This window comes from Enhydra lutris, unplaced genomic scaffold, assembly GCF_002288905.1.
Source record: "Enhydra lutris kenyoni isolate GAN:26980312 unplaced genomic scaffold, ASM228890v2 scaffoldscaffold14, whole genome shotgun sequence".
Lineage (NCBI taxonomy): Eukaryota > Metazoa > Chordata > Mammalia > Carnivora > Mustelidae > Enhydra > Enhydra lutris.
The window spans coordinates 2,524,743-2,545,262 of NW_019154098.1; the positions used below are offsets into that span (position 1 = coordinate 2,524,743).

The 20,520-nt window shown below is 65.7% G+C and overlaps 1 protein-coding gene across 4 annotated transcripts in view; it reads right to left on the reverse strand.

The window, feature by feature from the left end:
- Window positions 1–20,520, reverse strand: part of LOC111146792 (protein tyrosine phosphatase type IVA, member 3) — a 32,243-nt gene that overhangs the window by 2,574 nt on the left and 9,149 nt on the right. For 2 of the 4 annotated variants that reach the window (XM_022502476.1, XM_022502474.1), the window contains exons 1-2: window positions 3,233–4,413; window positions 1,214–1,306 (exon numbers count right to left, since the gene is read on the reverse strand). In XM_022502476.1, coding sequence (XP_022358184.1) covers window positions 1,214–1,306; window positions 3,233–3,337 — 198 coding nt within the window. In that variant the 5' untranslated portion in view covers window positions 3,338–4,413. Of the gene's footprint in view, window positions 1–1,213; window positions 1,307–3,232; window positions 4,414–20,520 lie in introns of those variants that run through there. The other 2 variants (XM_022502475.1, XM_022502477.1) reach the window with 2 other exon arrangements.

Consider the following 20,520-nt stretch of genomic DNA (forward strand, 5'->3'; position numbering starts at 1 on the left):
GAAGGGTGGTAGGGTGAGCCACACTGTTCAGGATGCTGGACTCCAGACGGTTCCTGCTGGGCCCTCCCCCGACATTCAGGGTTCATCCACTTTAGGATTCGTCCGGTTTTGGAAACTTAGCGGCGCTGCCCCCCTCCCCCGGCACTCTGGAAGAGGTGAGGCGAGGCGAGCCGAGCCTGCAGGCTAAGCCCAGGCCGTGTCACGGCCGTGAGGGCAGAGATGCTTAAGTCCCGGCCAAGGACATGCAGGCAGGGCAGCGGGGAACCGGTCCAGGGCCAGAGCCCTCTGACACCAAGGGTGAGTCCACATGGGCTCGCTGCGGCTGCCGGCGAGGCGGGTCCCGGAGGGAAAGCTGGTATCGGAGGACCTTCGGATGCTAGGCAGGCCGCCGCTCGACTCCCGGCTGCCCCCCCACTCCATGCCCCGGGCAACCCTGCCCTGCAGGGGATGTGCCACAGTCCCACAGGCAGCCGGCAGCACAGCCAACCCATGCCTTGCCTGATCTCAGGTCCCCAGAGCCAGGAGACCAAGGAGACAGCTCCCAGGCTCCCTTCCCCACGGCCTCGAAGAGTGCTTCCCCGGGGACAGCCCAGGTGTGCCCACCCGCCCCTCCCCACCACAGCGCTGCCCACCCACAAGCCCCAAACCGCAGGCAGCAAGACACAGGGAGCCCCAGCGGCCTGGCCCCGAGCTGCTGGCCGGGAGCCACTGGGCCCCGTTCTTCCCCACTGCTCAGGACGCCTGTGCAGCGAGGGCTGTGGCCGTCAGAGCTCCAGCCACCCAGTCAGGGGCTGAGTGCTATTAGGAAAGTTCACTCCCCCCAGTGCTCCGGCCCCGGCACCTTCCGGCTGTGGCCTCAGATAGCGACCGAGCCTCAGGCTCACCCTGGCAGAGCCCCAGGGGCGCCTGACAGAGCCTGGCAGCCCCGGCACTGGGGGGACCCCGCTCCGGGAGCCACGGCTGTGCATCCGACACATGTGCCCGCCTCCCGGGCCCCGCTGGCTAGGGACAAGCTCAGCCACTCTAGACATGTGCCCAAGCATCACGCGGCCCGAGCACCAACATGCAGGGCGGGGAGGGGGCAGGTGACAGGCGCAAGGCATATGCCCACCTCCCAGCAAGAGAGCCCCACACTCCCAGTGCAGGCCCACCCCACACCGCCCATGTCCCCCACCCCCCAGCAGCGGTGCCACCAGAGCCCCGAGGCCCTCACCACGACAGTGATGCCGTCCTTCTCCAGAGGGGCCTTGTCGTAGGTCACGTCACACACTCGCACCACGGTGGTGGCCCCGTACTTCTTCAGGTCCTGGCGGGGAGGGAGGACAAAGGCGGGCTGGGCTGCGGCTGAGGGCCCAGGGGTGCACATCCCTGTCCGTGGGCCCCCAGGGCAGGGCCACACCCCCTTAATGAAGCAGGCTGGTCCCAAGCAGAACGGTCAGGGGTGGGCTTTCGGGCCCGATGACTCACTATGTGGGGACGGGGTCTTCCTGATGCTTCCGCGCAGGCCGTCCCCACCTGCTCTCCCTGCAATGTGACTAGGCCGCCATGAACCTGGCTTCCAGCACATTCCCACCCTGCTCTTGGGTGCTCAGGACCCCCACGGTGCCAGCATCTCCCAGACAAAGCAGGGGCAGGACACCGTGGCCCGGGCTGCCCTCCTGGCCGGGGTCCTGTGCACGGGTCCCGCTGAGGGCCCAGCCAGCCCCCACACGAGGGCCTGCAGCATCTCAAAGGGCAGGCAGGCACGTGCTCAGAGGCAGCCGGGCCCTACTACCAGCGGGGAGCCCCGGGCTACCAGAGGAAAGGTCGAGGCAGCTCACAGCCAGGCTGTTGATATCTACCCTCTAAGCGGACGGTCCGCTCCACGGGAGCCCGTGTGGGCTGCTCCCACCCCACCTGCTCCAACAGCCGTTCTGGGAGTGGTGAGCCATCACCGGCTGGACCCGCTCGTCATGCGATGGGGACACAGGACACGATGAGGGCGGGACACCACCATCCCAGAACACAGCGCACGGGAAAGCAGGCGGGGCTCTGAGGCTGCAGGGTCGCCTCAGAATTCCTCTGTGCACACGGCACAAGGGGAGCCACTCAGCCCAGGGCTGGGCTCTGACCCTCGACACAGACTCCCCTTGACCCTGGTTACACTCTGAGCCCTGACCCTGGTCACACCTTCTGACCCTTGACCCTGGTCACACACTGAGCCCTGACTCTGGTCACATCCTTCTGACCCTTGACCCTGGTCACACTCTGAGCCCTGACCCTGGTCACACATTCTGACCCTTGACCTTGGTCACACTCTGAGCCCTGACCCTGGTCACACATGGACCTGAGCCCGGTCACAGGCTGATAGCTGAATTGCCTCTTTCCCCAGGTCCTGCCATTACCTTGAGGGCCTGCGTGGTGAAGAGGGACAGCCCTCTTCTGCAAGGCTCTTGGCACAGTGTCCAGGGCCCAGGCCCCTGATGGCAGGGTGTCCCTTGCCTCCCTCTCTACAGTGTTCCAGGTCCTCTTGTGCCCAGGTCCCTGTTTAATAACGAGCACACATAGGGGCTGTCCTCACAATGCAGAGGGGAGTGCTGAGGGTCCGAGACCACCGGAGCCCTTAAATGCAGCAGCAGGCTCTGCAAACAGGAAGGAGCTCTGCAGAGGCCGGGCTGCTACAGGAGGGCACATGGAGAGCTGCAGGCTCTGCAAACAACATGTGGTCACTCCCACTGTGGCCAGCTCAGACTCCTGCCCAGCCCCTTCTCCTAGACCTCTCCCTGAAGCCCCCAGCCCAGCCTGTCCTAACCCAAGGCCTCCCTGAGAGCCAGCAGGCTTCCCGCAGCCCGGGCTGGCTGTGGCACGGAACTTCACCTGCCTGCCCCCGCTGCCGCAGCGGCCACTTCTCACAGTGCGACCCTCCCTCCTCCTTCCCGCTCAACCTGCACACAGAGGCCAACAGCCAGCCACAGACGCCGCATGAGGCCATGCCCACTGGCCCTCCTACCGCTGAGCCCACCTCGAGCCACTCAGCGTGGAGCACCCCCGCCCTAGCCGTCCTCCCCTGCAGGCCCCAGGGAGCTGCTGACCCTCACACGGAGCTCCCCAGGAACACCCCAGGCTCCCGCTCCGGGGCCCTAGGACCAGGGTGATAATTCTGCCACGAAGCGCAGCCCTCGTCTGGACAGCTCTGGGCCCCACCCCCACCGACTCCTGCGCAGCGAGCCGGGCACCCGGGGGCCCCACTCACCTGGATGAAGGTGCTGAGGGTGGCGTCGGTGGGGTTGTGCGTGATCAGGAAGCGCATGCTCTTGTAGCTCACCTCCACGGGGGCCGGCCGGTTCATCCGCGCCATGCTGCTCCGCCGTCGCGGCGAGGCCCGGGGAGGCGAGGCCCCCACGAGCCCCCGCGCCCCAGGGAGACAGAGATCCCGGTGCTTGCCCGACACACAGAAAGCGCTTCGTAGTCCCGCCCCGCCTGCACAGACACTGTGCGATGCCCGGGGGGTGCAGGGCCTGGGCCCCGAGTCCGGCTCTTCACAAGCACAAGGGAAGACAGCCCCCAGGGCGGGGTGGCAGCCCACGCCCCCAACGCGGGGAGCTGGGCAACGATGAGGGGCAAAAGGGAAAATGGGGACACCCAAACCCCGGCCAAGAAGACCTCACAAAGCCCAGAGTGAGTCTGCCGCTGGGGCTCTGCCCGGCGCCGTCCGCATCGGTGGACGGGCAAGCGGCCCCCTGCACTTGAAGGCGGGCCCCGGACCCTCAAGGACCAGATGGAACCTGAACTTGAACTGAACCCACAGGGCAGCCTCGGGATGGGGGTAGGGGTGGTAGGCGGCAGCCGTGGCGGCGGGCGGCTCTGACGCTCGGGGCCTCAGTCACGTTACCCCATCGGGGTACTGAGAGTCCTGGAGAGGGCCCGGGGGCTCAGGCCGCAGAGCCGGCCCGGGGCCGGACAGCAGGGGCCATCGGCGGGCGAGGGCAATGGTGAGGGCGAGAGGCACGGGGGCCTCCTCAGCAGCAGGCGTGGTGGGGATGTTGGGCCCAGCAGTATTCAGAGCTACCCCCCGAGGCCCTCTCCATAAATCCCAGGCTGGTCAGCAGCGGGCCACGTCTGCGGGAGAACCGGAAAGAAAAGGAACAGACAAGGGGTCACCTGGAGCCCCCGCCTCTGGGGAGGGATGGGAGCCTGCCCACTCCGGCTGTCGCAGCCGATGCTAACCTAGGGCCCTGCTGCGGAACCGTGCTGGGGGAGGGACACTCGTCAGGCCTCAGTTTCCCCACCTGGGAGTACAGGAAGGAGGGCTCCCGCCGGGGCAGACTCAAAGCCTGGACAGACACCAGAGTGGAGTGAAAAAGGACAGAGAGGGGGACTCCAGGGACGCACACCCCAGGAGCATGCTGCACCCCAAGGAGCAGATTTCAAGGTCCCCGCCCCAAGCCTTGCTCCCCCCTCTGCCGCCTGTGACCCGCAGACACCCACCCCCAGCCAATAAAGCCACACTGCTCTGTGGAATTCCGGGCCCCTGTGGAGTTTCAGAGCCCAGATCGTTCCGGGGCGGCCGGTCCTCCTGGAGAGGGGCTCAGGAAGGGCTGCCGTAGAGCCGGGACGCGGTGCAGCCCCACTCACAGCTGTGAACCTCCTGAACTTGCCCCCCGTGCCCCGTGGGGATCCCTGGCTCCCGCCAGCCTCCACCCCTGCTGTCTCCACCGCTCACCCACAGGGCTGGCCTGATGCAGGAGTAAACAAGTAGGCCTCTGCCCTCGGGGAGCTCGGGGCAGAAGAGGCAGCCACGGAGGCCAAAAGTCCAGCCAGCCAACAGAGCATGCCAAGGCCTGACAGTGTAGGTGGCCAGGAGCGGGTCACACTGTGATGGCCTCAGGGAGGGACGCTGCCGGACCACTGAGTCAGCCATCAAGCATGTCCACAGGCATGTCCATGTCCATCTCTGGGCCCCAAAGTTCTCAGGGACCCCGGCGGGACCACCCGGCCCCACCCCCACCCCCACAGATGGGCTGGGAGACCTTGGGCAATCAATGGCCTCAGTTTCCCCATTTGCACAACAAGAAGTCATATAAGATGGCCCTGTGGTTCCTCCAGCTGTGACCCAATGGTTAACAGACCCCTCCAGCCACTGAATGTGGCCCCGGCCCCACCCACGGCTCTCTTACCTGCTCACCCGGCCAGCCTCTCTGTCCCCCAACCCACCGCCTCTTACCTTTGTCCCCGCCCCAGCAGCCCCTTCTCCAGCTGCCCACCAGGCCAGGAGAGCTGTGGAGTCTCAGCCCCGGTGCTAGAAGCCCCCAAGGCCAGGGACCCCAGGCAAGAAGGGACCCGCTGCCCCAGTGTTCCTGGGCTCCGGACAGGGGGCACACTTCACCCTCTGCCCAGTGCCATGGTCCTGGGAGGGCTCAATGGGGAGTGTCCCGGGATGGGGAAAAAGGCAGAGGAGCCCGTCCTGGTTCAGCCAGACCCTAAACCTGAGCCACCCCAGAGCAAGCTACAGCTCAGAGTGCCGGCAAGGAAAGCGACAGCCGCAGGCGCTCCGAGCACCACACAAACACCAGTCCCTCCTGGGGCCGCAGAACGTTCCCGAGTGTGTGTGTGCACGGCTGTGTTTACCAGAAAGCAAGAGGAGCAAAGGCCCAAGGAAACCCCAGGACTGCAGACCTCTCCCTGCAGGGCTGACCTGTCCCCTCACTGCCCACAGATGCCGGGCACTTGGGGGAGACCCCATGGGTAACAGCAGAGGGCCTCGCTCTGCTACCCAGTATCCCTGAACGGGTCCTCGGGGCTGAAGGCCACTGGGCAGGGAAGGGCCACAGGACTGTACCCTGGAGCCTGCAGCTGCCCCTATCGGCAGGGTGGGGGTTAGACTGGCTGGGGGACAGGGAGCAGGATCTAGGCTAGAACGGGGTCAGGGGTCTGGACCAAGGTTGGACCAACCCCAGGCTGGATCGGGGTCTTGCCACACACCCCACTTGTCTGTGCCAAGTCTGGGTCTCCCACACCCAGATGGGAGCAAACAGCGATGCCTCACCCTTGCTGACCCAGGTGCTCCCACATGGCTCCACCACGCCCTACGACCACCCCCAGAGAGGGGCCCTTCCTCCCCACCACACCCCCTCAGTGAGGCCCCAGGAACCCTAAGCAGGGCTGACCCCAGTTGGCCAGCAACCATCCCCCAGGCCCACTACCATGAGGCAAGAGCCCCACTTGTACACGATGTGTCCCCTCCAACCTTCCTGCCAGGGGCCCCCTAACCCAGCCCCTGGGACCCCAGCCCAGCACGGAACCCTCTGCTGGGTCCAGAGCTGCCATCCTTTGGAAACCCTGTGAGGCAACCAGGGTCCTCCCTGTCTGCAGATGAGTAAACAGGCCGGGGAAAGACAGCAGGACCCTCTCCGGGCCCTGACCAGACAGACCCCGTGCGCTTCCTGAAGCTCAAGTCTGGGAGGCAAGAACACTCCGACCTCGGTCATGAGAGGGGAAATCCAGATTCAGGGGCTGACGCCCGCATGCTGGGTCATAGCCTGTTGGACCCCCCAGGGCTTCAGAGCGAGCCAGCCCCTCCCGACCCAGGTCCTTCCATGATCTGGGAGACGCAGGAGCAGTGCGGCTCCATGAGGTCCCGGGAGAAGTAAAGCAGGGCGTGGGGGCGCCGTGGGCAGGGCTGGGACCCTGCAGCTCCTGTGGGGTCTTGGGTGCGGCCACCACGTCCTGTGCTGTGTGAGCCCCAGGCGCGTGGGGGCTGGTCCAGGGGTGCAGCCCCCTCCCCGGGCTGAGGCTGAGGTCCTCCCGGCACGCCCCGCACGCCCCAGCTCACCCCTGCTCGCTCACGTGCGCACACACAGGCTGTCTGCCGCCGCCTCCATCCACGCGGTGGGCCGGGCACGGGGGCGAGACCCAGAGCGCGGGGCACACCGGCCCCCCTGGGATGCTCAGCAGCCTGGCGGCCGGGAACTATATATAGTGCCCGGGCATCACGTGGGCGGGATGACCGGTGCCTGGCGAGCCACCCGACTTGTGGCTCCCACACCTGCCGCCTACATATAACCACAGCCTGGTCAGCGTGCCCAGCCAAACGAAGGGGCTGCGGAGGGCCGGGCAGGAGAGAGGAAGCGGCAAGAGGAAGGGGAAATGCAACAGCAGAGGGGAGGCGGCTGACCACCGCGAGGCGGGACCCTGCCTCCCAGGCGCCTGCCTCCCGTCTCCTATGCATCGGCGCAGGAAACCATCAGTCCTAGGCGCACCCTCCCCAGCACTCTCTGGGGCTCCCGATGACCCCTGCCAGGAGGAGGTCCCACAGCAGAGGGGGCCTACCCAGAGCTGGGTGCTGGGGGCCCTCCGCACAGGCAAAGGCCTGCAGGACAAAGTCTCTACCCGGCCGGGGAGAAGAGGCTGCCGGTGAGAGGTGGGTTGGGGAGGCCGACGCCCACCGGCTGAGGGCTAGGCACCCCTCACCTGGCCTGCTCCACCCCTGCAGCTCTCCAGCCTCAAGCCGGAGGACTCCTGAGCACCTTCCTGTGTGTTACTGTGTGCCCGACACCACACCTCACTGAACCCTCGTTGAACCCTCACCACCACCGGGGAGCCCGCCGTCCTCCCGCCCACCCCTTGCTGTGTGCACATGGGGAGACTGAGGCCCTGGGACTAAGAGCCCACACGGGGTCACCCAGGAAGCTATCTCCACACCCCACTCACCTTCACCAAGAGACCCTCTGCGATGCTCCCAGGTAGAACCATCCCCAGGGTCAGGCCAACCCCACCAGCAGGGTCCCGGCTTTGCCTCCTGGGAGCACCATGCAAGGAAGGCGGTGCCCCCCAGAAGATGGGCGTCAAGAGTTGAGCCTGGCATCACAGTCAACACTGTGCCTGCTCTGGCCAGCCCAGGGGCCCTCGGAAGAGAGGGGAGCAGGGCGCACAAGCCCCAGCACACAGGGTCCCGGGAGGCCTTGCCTTGCTGGGAAGCCGCCTCCGAGCCCAGCTCCCAGCCAGCCAGCCTGGCCACTGAAATCGGCAGTCAGAGCCACAGGGCTGGGGGGAGCAGGGGTGCGCTGGCAGGGGCCCAGGCCAGAGCATGGCCCCCTCCAGGCCATCCCCACACACGCACCCAGAAAGCATCAGCCATGGCGTGGCCCTTGCTGGACAGGCAGGCAGGAAGGAGGCCCCACAGAAGCCCCACGCACAGGCCCACCCTCACCAGACCACATGGTCTGCCCTTCAGCTCAAGGAACCCAAGGCAAGGGCTCTTGTCCTCGTGCCTCCATCTGGCACCAACATGGGCTTCAAGCCAGGACTCCCATTTCAGGGCTCTTAGCTCCCCACTTCCAGCAGCACCTTCCTGAAGGCCATCTCTGGGCACTCGGCGACCCCACCACCACCAACCTCCCATCCTGACTGCTTTCAGAGGAGCTGTCCCCTCCGACGCTGCCTGCCATGAACGAGACACATTGGCCACATTGTACGGATAAAACACAACAGATCAGAGAGGTTGCGTGACTCGCCCGAGTTGCCCAGCCAGGAAATAGAAGAACCACGGTTGGGGCTGAGTTTTACTGAGCCGCAAAGACCCTGCTCTTGCCGACTCTGGCCCTCTGGGAGAAAGGCCCTCTGGGCAGGCCGTTCCCTCACCCCAGTCTGAATCCCCATTCGTACACAGTAAAAGTTGCCCATCAAGCTCTTTGACACTGCATCCAAGACATAGGGCGCACCGTGCTGCTCAGGCTATAGACCTGAGCCCCAGCAACTGCGTCCCCCCCCCCTTGCCCGGGGCACCCGCTCTGGCCAGGCCTGGGGGCACCTGCTGCAGCCGGCACGACCCCAGGCCCTTCGGAGAAGTCTATTTTTATCAGAGCAGGAGCCGCTCCTGGAATGCTCCCAGAGTGAGCCCAAGTCCACACACAGTTGGGGGGGCAGTCCTGAGCCGGCCCAGCCCGCCCTGATCCCCTAGGAAACCCTCCCAGAGCCCTCCCGCCCTGCACCCAGCAGCACTAAGGGTCAGCCCCCCTCACGGCCAACCACGGCGCCCTCCCTTCCCTCCATCCCTGTCCTGTCCCCTCTCCCTCCAGCCACATGCCCTTTCGAGCAGTGTCCCAGCCCCAGGGAAGGCACGTCCCAAAGGAGGGACACGGAGGCTGTCGAGTCCATGCTGCCTCCGCACGGGGCCTGGCACCAGAAGGGCTCCCCACTTGTTTATGGAAGGAACAAATGACCCAACGTTCTGGGCAGAGGTCCAGATCTGGGAAATGTCCAGAACCCATCACGGGATCTCACCCTGAGGTCCAGAGGAACCCGAAGGTCACCTCTGCCACCCAGTCCCTCAGCTCGCACACCTGCAGGGATGGGGAGCTCACTCCTCCTTGGCAGCACCCTCCCTGCCTGCAGGCAGCTCCCTGAGTAATCAGGGCCCCCCCAGGGCCCGCTGAGTGCCCGCAGCTGGGGTGGGCACCGGCGGGAGGAAGACTTCCAAGCAGATTAAGCCAGCGCAGCGGGCAGCTCAGCTGGAGGGTCAGGTGATCGGGGGAGGCTTTCCTGAAGCGGCCGGCCAGCGCGGAGCCCAGCGCGGAGCCCAGCGCGCTGCAGGTGCCTGGAATCTCATCAGGGCTTGACTGGCCGCCCTGACTCCCTGGGCGACCTGGGGCCAGGGCTTGCCCTCTCTGGGGCACGTGGCCTCCCCTGCCGATGGAGACGCCACCAGGGAGGAGGAAAGCCACCTTCGAGCTGATGCCAGCTCCCAGCCAGTCACGGGGCACCCAGGCTACGACCTGCAAGTGGAGCTGGGGGGAGCGGGCCTCGGTTTGCACTGGGGCGGGCACCTGTTCCGCCCGCCGGGATCTCGGAGTGGAGGCCCGCGCCGCGAGCAGCACCCCCGAAGCACAGCAGCTGCCCCCTTGGGCCCGCTCCGGCCGCCTCGCCACACCTGTGGCTTTACGGGTGCCCCGGGGGGGGGCGTGGTGCTGACTCCCCAAACCGAGCGCCCACCCCCAAGGTCACCCTCGAGGGCTGTCAGCCACCAGCGCTGCCGGGACAGGGCACAGCCGCACCAGAGACCCACGGGCACGTGGGCGGGCACCCTGAGAGCGCGGGTGAGGCCACGGGGCTCCCCACCAGCTGTCATTAGCGGCAGGTACAGCGCAGCTGGGCGGGCAGCAGGGGTCTCCTGGACCCAGTGGCCATAGGGAGCCAGCCAGGCCTAGCCTGAGCACCCCCCGGCCCGGAAAGCACTCGCCCAGCGGGCACCAGAAGTAAAGGGTTTCTCTCCGCCCTGCTGTCCGCCCCACCCTGCCTCACCTGGCGGGGCCCAGGCCCTCCCCTCAGGGGCGCCTGCAGCAGGGTCACGCAGAGCAGGAGGAGTGAGCACAGGAGGGACAGCAGGCACGGGTGCCAGAGCTGCTCACAGGGCAGCACCAAGCCGGGACGGCCAGGGCCAGGACTCGGGCTCAGGGGCCGGGGTGCACCCAGCACGGCCTGTGACCAGACACGACGAGGCTTGCCTTGCTGGGGTGTCAAGAGGACAAAGGGACAGTAGGAGATGAGGGCTGGAACCCCTCTGTGGCTGTGGGACAGTGGGGCCAAGTGGCCCACAGGTGCCCCTTCTTCTAGGGCGTCTACCCTGCCCCTAGCCCCAGCAAGCCCTTCCTGCTGGCCAGGCTGCCGGTGACACCCGATGGTGACACATGGGCCACAGCATGTGGACTGTACCTCCCGGACAGCCCTCTCTGTCGGAAGCCCCACCACCCACCCACCACCACCGACCAGGGCAGCACCGCCACCCCAGCCTCAGCACTGGCTCTGGGAGCCTCCGGCCACCTGTGTGCCCACTCCCGCTCCAGACCTCAGGACTCCCACCAAGCGGGAAGGAGAACCAGGCGTGTGCAGCCCCTTTACGAGTACCGAGCCCTCCTGCGCCTGGCACGGGGCTGAGCCCAGAGATGCCAGGAAAGCAATCACCGGAGCAAGCCCCCCAGATGGGGCTGCCGGCCACCCCTCCGCCCCCTGCCCTGGGAAGCCACCTCCCAGACAGCCCCCACGGGTACCCCACACGCAGGCAGCACTACTAAGCCAGGGGTCACCCCGCCCCTCATGCCACCCTGTGCCTCAGTTTCCTAAGCTGCCACATACAGGAGCATTTCCTGGCACCACCCATCCCCAGGCTGCCTGGGTCACACCTGGACCACCCCCAAGGCTGGTGAACAAGGGCTCCAGCTTCACCCTGCTAGCTCTCTTGCCAGCGGGAGCACTGCCTCCCCCAGAGCTCCCCCCGACCCCCACACAGCAGCGGCCGCCCCCTGGGCCCTCCTGCACCCTGCCTTGACCATGCACTTCCTTCCACCACCCGCCCGCCCGGGTACCCCATGCAGCCCGTTTCCTCAGTCTCCAGTTCAGACTGCGAGGTGAGGTGTCACTGACCAGGGACCGCAGGCTGTTACTGCCCTCTCATCTGCAAGGAGGGAGAAGGACAGTGGCTGCCCTCCGGGGATGATGTCAGGAATACAGATTCCGTCCTGAGAAGCACACAGACCAGGGATCCCACCCCAGAGCGTGGACCGCCCTTCCCTCCCCAATCTCGGGTCCTGTACCCCAAGACCCCCAGAGAGCTCAGGACCCCACCTGAGACACAAACTGAGGGACACAGGGTTGCCCTTGAAGGACACCCACACACCCTGCTCCCCCATCAGGGGATGGAGATCCCAGGGGTGTCCCTTCCTCTCCTCTAACCAGCCAGCCCGCTCTCCCCACCAGGGTGGGCATCGAGAGACACAGAGGGCAGCTCAGTGGGCATTTCCATGAGTGCACGTGCCACCGCCAGCCCCAGACCCAACCCGGGACCAAGGGCCCACGTCCTCCACACACCCACCTGGTGAGCACCCCAGTCCCCTTCGTCGAGACCTGCACATACAATGATGGCCCCACGCTGCTGCGGCTCACACACCGCCTGTGGCTCCCCATGGCCCCAAGCCAAGCTCTGACTTTCCAGCCTGACCCACTGGTCCCGTCCCTCCTACCCTCAGCTTAAGAGTAGGAGGAGGCAGAGGGGGGCCTGTAGGATTCATGCCTCCAGTCACCCTCTCGTCTGTGTCCAGAATGCCCCCAGACTCTCCTCATCCCCCCCACCAGGAAGTCCTCCTGGATGCCCTCACTGCTGGGATCTTGCCCATTGAGTTTTCATTCCTCTGTGTACCTACCCAGCATCCTCTCTGCTCCGGGCCCCATGCTGAGAGCACTGGGGGCCAAAGGTGAGTGAACCCTCGTGACCCGACCCTCAGGGAACCCACCATCTGGGGTGGGGGTCAGGCAATGGACTGCACAGAGAGAAACAAGACTGGGGGGTGGCTCTCCGGAACGGTGGCCTTTGGGCCGAGATGCGGGCCCCACCCTACGGACACGGCAAGGGTCCCCACCTGGGAAAGGCATCAGACTCACCAGCACCTGTTCCTGCTGCCACTCTGGAAACCACTTCCCACCCCATGTCCCCGTCACCCCCAGCTCTGCACACACCCCCACCTGAAGCCAAGGACCAGGACCCCGTTTTCCACGGAGGCCAGACAGACTCGGAGCAGAGCCGCCAGAAACCTGGCGTCCCGCTGCTGAGCCTGGGGCTCCTTCTTCCCTTCCACCCAATGAATCACGCGGGTTTCGTAAACACGAGGCCTTCGGAGCAGCCAAAGTCGATGCCCAGAGGCCCGGCCGCGAATACCACCGCCACCCCGCCCCCCACCGCGTGCCCCAGGAGGGGCACCAGGCCCTCAACTCAGAGCCCAGCAACTCCTGCTTTGCACACAATTGTGACCCAACCTAGAAGGCCACAGATACTTCCAAACGCCTCAAGGGGTGTCACTCAAACCCAAGGCAGCAGCCAGGGACGCTAATAACGGCACTGGCGGTTACCACCTGCAGAAAAGCCGCTTTCAGGCTAAGGACTCCGGGGATCCAACGGACCCTAAGCGCCTCCGTTTACTAGCTAGGGAGGGGTCTCCGCAGCCCTGAAGCTCCACCGATCCCTGTCGTACCAGGGGAGTTTAGCACAACCGCCACCCCCGCCCCCATCCCGGCTCCAGGCTACTGTAAAATCCAAAGGAGGAAGTGGGTCTGCAGGTGCCCCCCGCCCCCACCTCCCCCCGCCCCACAGCGGCAGAGCGCGTGGTCACAGTCAGCATCTCAGCAAGTGGCCAGGCCGGGCCCAGGTCCCAGCAGCTCCCTGGCCAGAGGGTCAGCCCCCCAGCACCTCAAGGACCCCTGATGACCAGGTGACCCGGGACGGGCCCCACTCACACCAGCTGTCATGGTCACGGTGTGACGACCCACAGGACCCCCTTTCACTCCCCTGCCAACAATAAATGATCAACTATGTGAGCACAGTGGGGCCCTGCATATCCCTCCCCCCCTCCCCTGAGGGGGCAGAAGAATCAGGCCGGGACACCCCCCCCCCCCCACAAATCGTTGCCCCTCCACAGTGCAGCCGACCAGCAGTTCCAGGGACCCTCCTCTGAGCCACAGGGCCGGGCGCACAGCAATACAGGACAGCTTGGGCTCTGGAAGGAGAAGCGTCCATCCCTGGGCCACCCGCCCCTACTTCCACAGAGGAAGCTACTGAGGCTCCAGCTGACCTGAGTGTGAGCAGAAAGGCCTGGGAACCCTGCCGGCCCGCTCTGAGGTCTGCCCCAGGGATGGCCACACCCAGGCCTCCGCCAGCCCCACCTTCCCCACCAGACGGAGGAGCTGCAGGGAGCCCGCGGTCACTCACCCGCCTTCCCGGTCCCGGAGTCCTGGGGCGCCGCGCCCCCGCCCGGCTTTATCCCCGCCGGCTGCCCGCCCTCCCGCGTCAAAGGCCCCTGATCGCCGGTAAACTGTGCCGGGAGGGAGGCGGGGGCACGCCGGGGCAGCCCCAGAAGGATCCCGCTGGCCAGCCTTTGGCTCCCACTGCACTCCCCCCTCCCAGGGCTGCCTGGAATCAGGGCAGTGGGGCTGGGACAGGGATCTGAGGTTGAGGCGAGCACCCTGGTCCCAGGAAGCAGTGGGCAGGAGAACCCCCCCTCCCCCACGGGGCCTGACTCTGGGCTGCAGGAGGCAGGACAGTCCCCAGGGCCCTGTATCCAAAGACAGCCAGAGCAGGGGGAGGGGGGAAGGGAGGGAGCAGGCGAGGGGGCCAGGAGGGGGCTGGAGGAGTGGGCACAGAGCCAGCCTGGAGATCTCTCTGAGGCCCCGAAGCCCAGCCTGGCAGCCCAGCCTGGCAGCCGGCAGAGTGGAGGGTCAGGGGGACAGCCTGGGGCTCCCCAGTTCTCTGGCCTGTCTCCCCACTGCCTGCTGCAGGTTGGGAAGAGGGTTCCAGGACCCTTCCCTTGCTGAGGGGGCACTCACTGCACCCCTACCTCCCCAACCCACCCACACAGAAACCACCTAGCCCTCTCTAGGCTGCTCCCAACCTCAGCAGCCCCCAGGGCCCTCCCCAGACTGCTCTCGGGCTCCGGAGAGCTGCCCACGCTTCCCCAGGGCCCCCGCGAGCCCAGCCCTCAGGTCTTCTGTTGTCCATTACCCCCGCAAGGAAGCCAAGGAAGCCGGCTAACAGGCCAGTGAGCCCACCACACCCCAGCCGGGGCCTCAAGGCCCTACAAAAACACCAAGGAAGCGAAGAAAGTGGGAACCCCACCAGTGGGGGAGGGGTGCTCCTGTCCCTGAGGCCCAGGGTCACTTGTCCCTCCTCCCCCCAGGATGCTACCCTAGTGGGGATGGCACCAGAAGGATGAAGCCCTCTCCCCAGACCCTGGATGGGGGTGGGGGTGTAGCCCAGGCCAGCCCTGCCCGGAGAGGTCACAGAAGTCCCTGCTCGGGCCTGCTCCCCACCAGGTGAGCAGCGGGGGCAATCCCGAGCTGCAGGAAAGGCCTCCACACCTGGCCCCCGGAACGGTGGCCCCATTACCCCACCAGCCTGTCCCGACATCTGCCCATAGACAGCTCCCCACTCTGGTTCCCACCAGGCACCTGCCAGTTGCCCACCGGCCACCCCGTCCCAGACAGAGGCCCTTCCCAGTGGCCCAGCGTCCAGGCCTTGACCCATGCCTTGGCCAGGCCCCAGAGCCCTCCTTAGCCACCCAGCTGGCCCGCTGTATCTACTGCAGCCTCTGCCAGGTGCTGTGACTCACACACCTGCCACCGGGCCTTTGTCCTCTGTCCGTTGTCCTGCCTTGGCCTCCATCTGGCTGCCCTCTTCCCTCCCACCTCTCCCAAACCCCACCGCATGAACCTCTCCTCACCCCCACAGCCCTCCCTCCACTTACCCGCCCCTCTCTGGACCAGTCCCAGAGGCCACGTGCACCTCGGACCACCCCTGGAGGGCAGGGCCACGTCCAGTCCCCTTCAGATCTCCCCAAGGGAGGGTAGAGACTTCAGAGGATCAGCGTCCACGAGTGGACCACAAGGCCCGCTGAGGAGACAGGACGGCACAGGACAACTGGCCAAGCCAGCCGCTCAGCAGGACCTGGTGTGACTGAGAAGCTGTGTGGCAGCCCAGGGGCAGCTCTGTCAAGGCGCACACGGTGGGTATCCAGACCAGATGCCCGTGCCAAGAGGGTAGGGACCCTGTTCCCCTATGCCACCATGCCGCCCAGTGGCCCGCCACATCATCTCTGTTCTCTGGTCCATAGCCCATCTCCCACTGGGCCTGGAAGGACTCTGCCCAGACTCCCAAGTCAGACCACAGAAGTCTCACATGGCCAGGGACCTCGCACAGAGGGGGAGACCCGGTGTCCTGCCTTAGTACCCAGAGGGTCAGAGCCCTCCCACTGTGGCCCCTGGGCCTATCACTGCCCCTCCCTGGGCCCCAGCCCACCTGTCTTAGCAAGGACACAGCTGGACTCATCTGCGTGTCCGATACTGCCCCGCTGGTGAAAGGCAGGTTCCCAGGCATCCCCCCTCCCCACGGGGCCCCACTGAGTGTGCACGGGCACACGCAGTCAGGTGAGCCCCGGGAGGCTAGAAGCAGGGTTCTGCAGGCCCCGCTGCGCCCCCCTGTCCCCAGGGGTCGTCTCCTGCCCTCAGCCTCCCCGCCTTGCAGAGCCCCAGTCCCGGAGGGCTGGTTATCTGGCAGCGGTTTCCAGCCTACAGCCCAGTACTCTGGAGTATACGGTGTTGTGTTGGGAATTCCTAGGCTCCGATTCTAACAGGACGAAGAGCTTCGAAAGCCTGCCCTAGCCTGCACCCACGGTCCCCAGTGCTTTCCCCCTGGGCCCCACTGGGCTGGTGCCGACGCCTGGCACCATGCCCCCGAGCCTCCAGAATGGGCACAGTGTCCCAGCAGAGCCAGAATCTTCACGGATTCGCTTGGCGCCAACGGCCCCTGAGAGGCCCTTGTACCCACCAAGCCCCCGGCTCAAGCCCCTGCCAAGAAGGCAGAGGCCCCAGGAGGCCCAGAGGAGGCCCCCAGTCCTTGCCATCCCGAGAGCCCCGGGCCTCCCCAATCTAACAGGTGGAGCCCAACCCCTCCCATGCCACACAAACACACACACACACACACACACACACACACACACACACACACACAGGGACCCTCAATGGGCAAAAGGCACCTGGGGTCCTCAGAACCGGGGTGGTGGCATAGGCCTCCCAGGTGGTCCATGGGACCTCCCAGAGGAGGAAGTCCCTGCCCCCGGAACCAGCTGGAGGCCCCACGGGGTGCGCACTGGGATACCCCGACAGCTGAGAAAGTCCTCCGTGTGGCTGCCTGTGCCCCCACACCCACCTTTTTTCCTCCCTGGGCCTTTCGGTCGTCCACACAACTTGGATATAATAGACCCTCTCAAGGGGGGAAAACAAGAGCTGCCCCCCAACATGCCCCCCCCGGTGCCCACGGAGTTGTCCCGTGGCCTGGGGGGCAGGGTGGGGCACCCATGTGAGGGGAGGCTCCATTAAGAACACCCCCAGTACTGGGGGGGCATTTGCTGTGCCCGCCTGAGTCCCCTCCCCCTGAAGGAGCGGCTTTAGCTTGTCCTCTGGCCCTGGACCATGCAAGGTCAGCACCCCCGAGGGGGATGAGAAGGAGGTCCTGGGGGAGATCTAGGGTGTCAGAAGACAGCTGGCACCAGACAGGCGGTACAGCCCCTCCCCGCTGCACCTGCTGTGCCCCAGTCCCAACCAGGAAGCAGGATAGGACCCCCCAGCACCCTCAGGGGAGGAGGCTCTGCCCACAGATGGAGCAGCCGGTCCCCTGTACCTGTGCAGCCACCCTGGACCCATGGCAGGACATGGCCAGCAGCTGCCCCAGAAGCCGGTGGCCCCCGGGGGACTGGACCCTGGGGCATCAAGGTGTGCTAGCTGCTTCTGCTCACCACCACACCCGAAGCCGGGCCAGAAAAGGAGACTGCAGCCCAGCTGGAACGCGGGTCCACGCTCAGGCACTGCTCAGCTCACCACCCCCACACACCTGAGAGACATGCCTAGGAGTGCAGAACAGGGGAAGGCTCCAGGACCCCTGTACATGCAGACCCCTCCCCACATTCATCCTCCATGCAGTGCTGAAGGAAGCCATCAGCCCATTTCGCAGATAAGGAAACTGAGGCTCTGGCCATGCAGTCAGCGACTTGCCCAAGGCCACAACTATGAAAGGCTGAGCCAGCCCAGGGTGGGCACTGCCTCTGTGTTTTCCCCTTAGAACAACTCCTGATCCGGAAACTGAGGCCCGGCTCTCCAACAGATCTCAGGGCTCCAGGAAGCCCCATCACCCAACGCCTCCATCCATCTCCAAGGCCCCCGCCACACCCCACCCAGCGCACAGGCCGCCAGGGGTCAGGCGGGCGGGAAGGGGTCGAAAGACCACGGAGGTGGCCGGGGCTGCTGGCCAAGACCCTGGTGGACGCGCGTCAGAGGGGCCTTCAGGAGCCACGGGAAAGAGTTCTGACCTGGCCTCGGGAGACCACATCCAAAATAACCGGCCCCACCGCCCCGGGAGGACTCCGCCGGGCGCACGTAGGCCTCACAGCCCTGGGCGCCGCCAAGCTGGGTGCGGAAGGTCATGGCTATTTCTGGGCCGGCCTGGCAGCGAGACACAGCCCCCCGGCGCCCCCAGAGAACCCGCGCAAGAAGGGCAGGTCGCGGCATCCAGGACGCACACTAGAGGGGCCCACAGGCTCCCCAGGGCAGTGGGGAGCCCGCGCTGCTACTTTTCCTCTTTCCGGCGCTGCCGCCGTCTCAGTTCCGTGTCGGCCCCACTGGCAGCTCCAGCGGTCGCTGGGTGCCGAGCCCCGGGCTGGACCCCTGAGTGGACGGAGAACCGTGTGCCATCTCTGAAACAACAGTGGCGCTTCCTGCCCTTCAGCAGCTCGAACCCTGCGCACACGCTCAGGACGGCTCGACGACCCAGCCCCCCAGGGAGGCCAGCGTGACGCCCACCACGCACAGCCTCTGTCCCAGCACTGTGTCCACCCTGCAACGTCCAACCTCGTGGGTGCCCGTGGCCATCCCACCCATGGGAGCTGAGGCCCACAGAGCGCAGGAGACTCTGAGGCGGGGCCTCCCCAAACCCAGGCCCTGCGGGGTCTCTAGGTGCCCAGCAGGAGGGGCTCCCTCCCATCACCCAGACCCCGGTGTGGCTCTGCCCCACACCCTTGCTCAGGTCATGATGGCTCCCAGAGGGACTCTGTGCCTCAGTCTGTTCATCTGTAAGATGGGTTCGCCAGACGCTGTTCCTTCATGGAGCTGCTGATGGCCGTTCTCCTGGAATCTGGAAGGACACTTCCCTTCCAAGCAGCCTTGCCTGAGCCCCTGGAATGATTCTTCAGTGCCAGACACCCAGGAGGACTCTGACGGGACTCTAAGCCCCGTGGGAGGACCCGTATTCAGAATGGGGATTCCCCCAGGGGTTTCCTTGGGACACCGAAGGGGCTTTTATTCCTGCAAAATGTCCCAGAGCCTTTATTCCTCAATAGATACGATGACCTGGGATGGGGGGGCGGGGGCAGGGCAGCCAGCAGCACGTTTCCAGAATGTTTTGGACACCAGGCACCAGCAAAGACGGCCCCTCCCAGAACCTCAGCAACACCGGGTTGGGTCAGCCCCACGCCCCAGGTCCCAGCTGCGAGGGTGGGAGAGGCTCCTGGCCAGGCCTCCCTGCCTCCGGCTCTTCTGTGCGGCTCGGCCCATCTCTGAGCCCGGCTGGTTGTCAGTGCGGGGACCACCACACAGAGACGGAGGCGGAGCCCAGGCCAAGCCACCCTGAACCCCCAACCCCGTATCCTCTGCCACATGACCCCACATTGGTCATGTGAGGGTGGTGGGATTAGCTCTGGGCTGTAGCCAGCCCCTGCTTTAAAGTGACCGAGCCCGCATCCCGTCCACTTCACGGGACCGGCCCCTCAGCCGCTCCTCCAGGAGCCCCAGACAGGGCACGACCAGGGGTTCAGAGCCCGTGTGGGGCTGCACAGCCCCAAGCCCGCACCCAACTGTGCTATGCAGACCCCCAGCAGTAGGAGCCCCACAACAGTGCCCACCCCCCCATCCAGACAGGACTATCGGGAGTGGAGGGGTCACAAAGCAGGGACGGCAGGAGACTTTGCACAAGAAGAGAGACATGTCCGAAGCCGGCCCCACGCGCCACCAGACTCACCAATACCGGGCACTGCCCCGGGGGAAGGCCGGCTCCACGCCGTGCTCCAGAGCTCGCTGAGTGCCCGCCAGTCCTAGCACCGCAGCCCGCTCTCCTCTAAGCCCTGCCGGCCGCCCCGGGGCAGAGCCAGGCTAATCCTATTTTGCAGACTTTAACTGAGAACCTGCGCAGGCCAGACTGCGGCGCGGGGAGCAGACTCCATGGCCTTCCTGAGATAAAATTCCCGGACCATGACATTGGCCGTTTTAACTATTTCAAACCAGACACTTGGGCGTTTTCTAGCATCTCCACGGTGTTATGTGATCATCACCACTACCTAAGCCCAAAACATTTCCATCACCCCAAAAAGCAGCCCCACACCTCTTGTGGGCCTGCCCCGCCCCCACGGACACCCCCGCCCCCGCCGCCCGCCCAGCTGCTGGCAGCCACTTGTCCACTTCGGAGCACATCTCCACGGACCTGCCACATCCGTGAAATCACGCACCACGTGGCCTTGGGGGTGTGGCTCCCCGATGTCCACATCACGCTTCCGAGGGTCATTTTGCAGACTTTAACTGAGAACCTGCGCAGGCCAGACTGCGGCGCGGGGAGCAGACTCCATGGCCTTCCTGAGATAAAATTCCCGGACCATGACATTGGCCGTTTTAACTATTTCAAACCAGACACTTGGGCGTTTTCTAGCATCTCCACGGTGTTATGTGATCATCACCACTACCTAAGCCCAAAACATTTCCATCACCCCAAAAAGCAGCCCCACACCTCTTGTGGGCCTGCCCCGCCCCCACGGACACCCCCGCCCCCGCCGCCCGCCCAGCTGCTGGCAGCCACTTGTCCACTTCGGAGCACATCTCCACGGACCTGCCACATCCGTGAAATCACGCACCACGTGGCCTTGGGGGTGTGGCTCCCCGATGTCCACATCACGCTTCCGAGGGTCA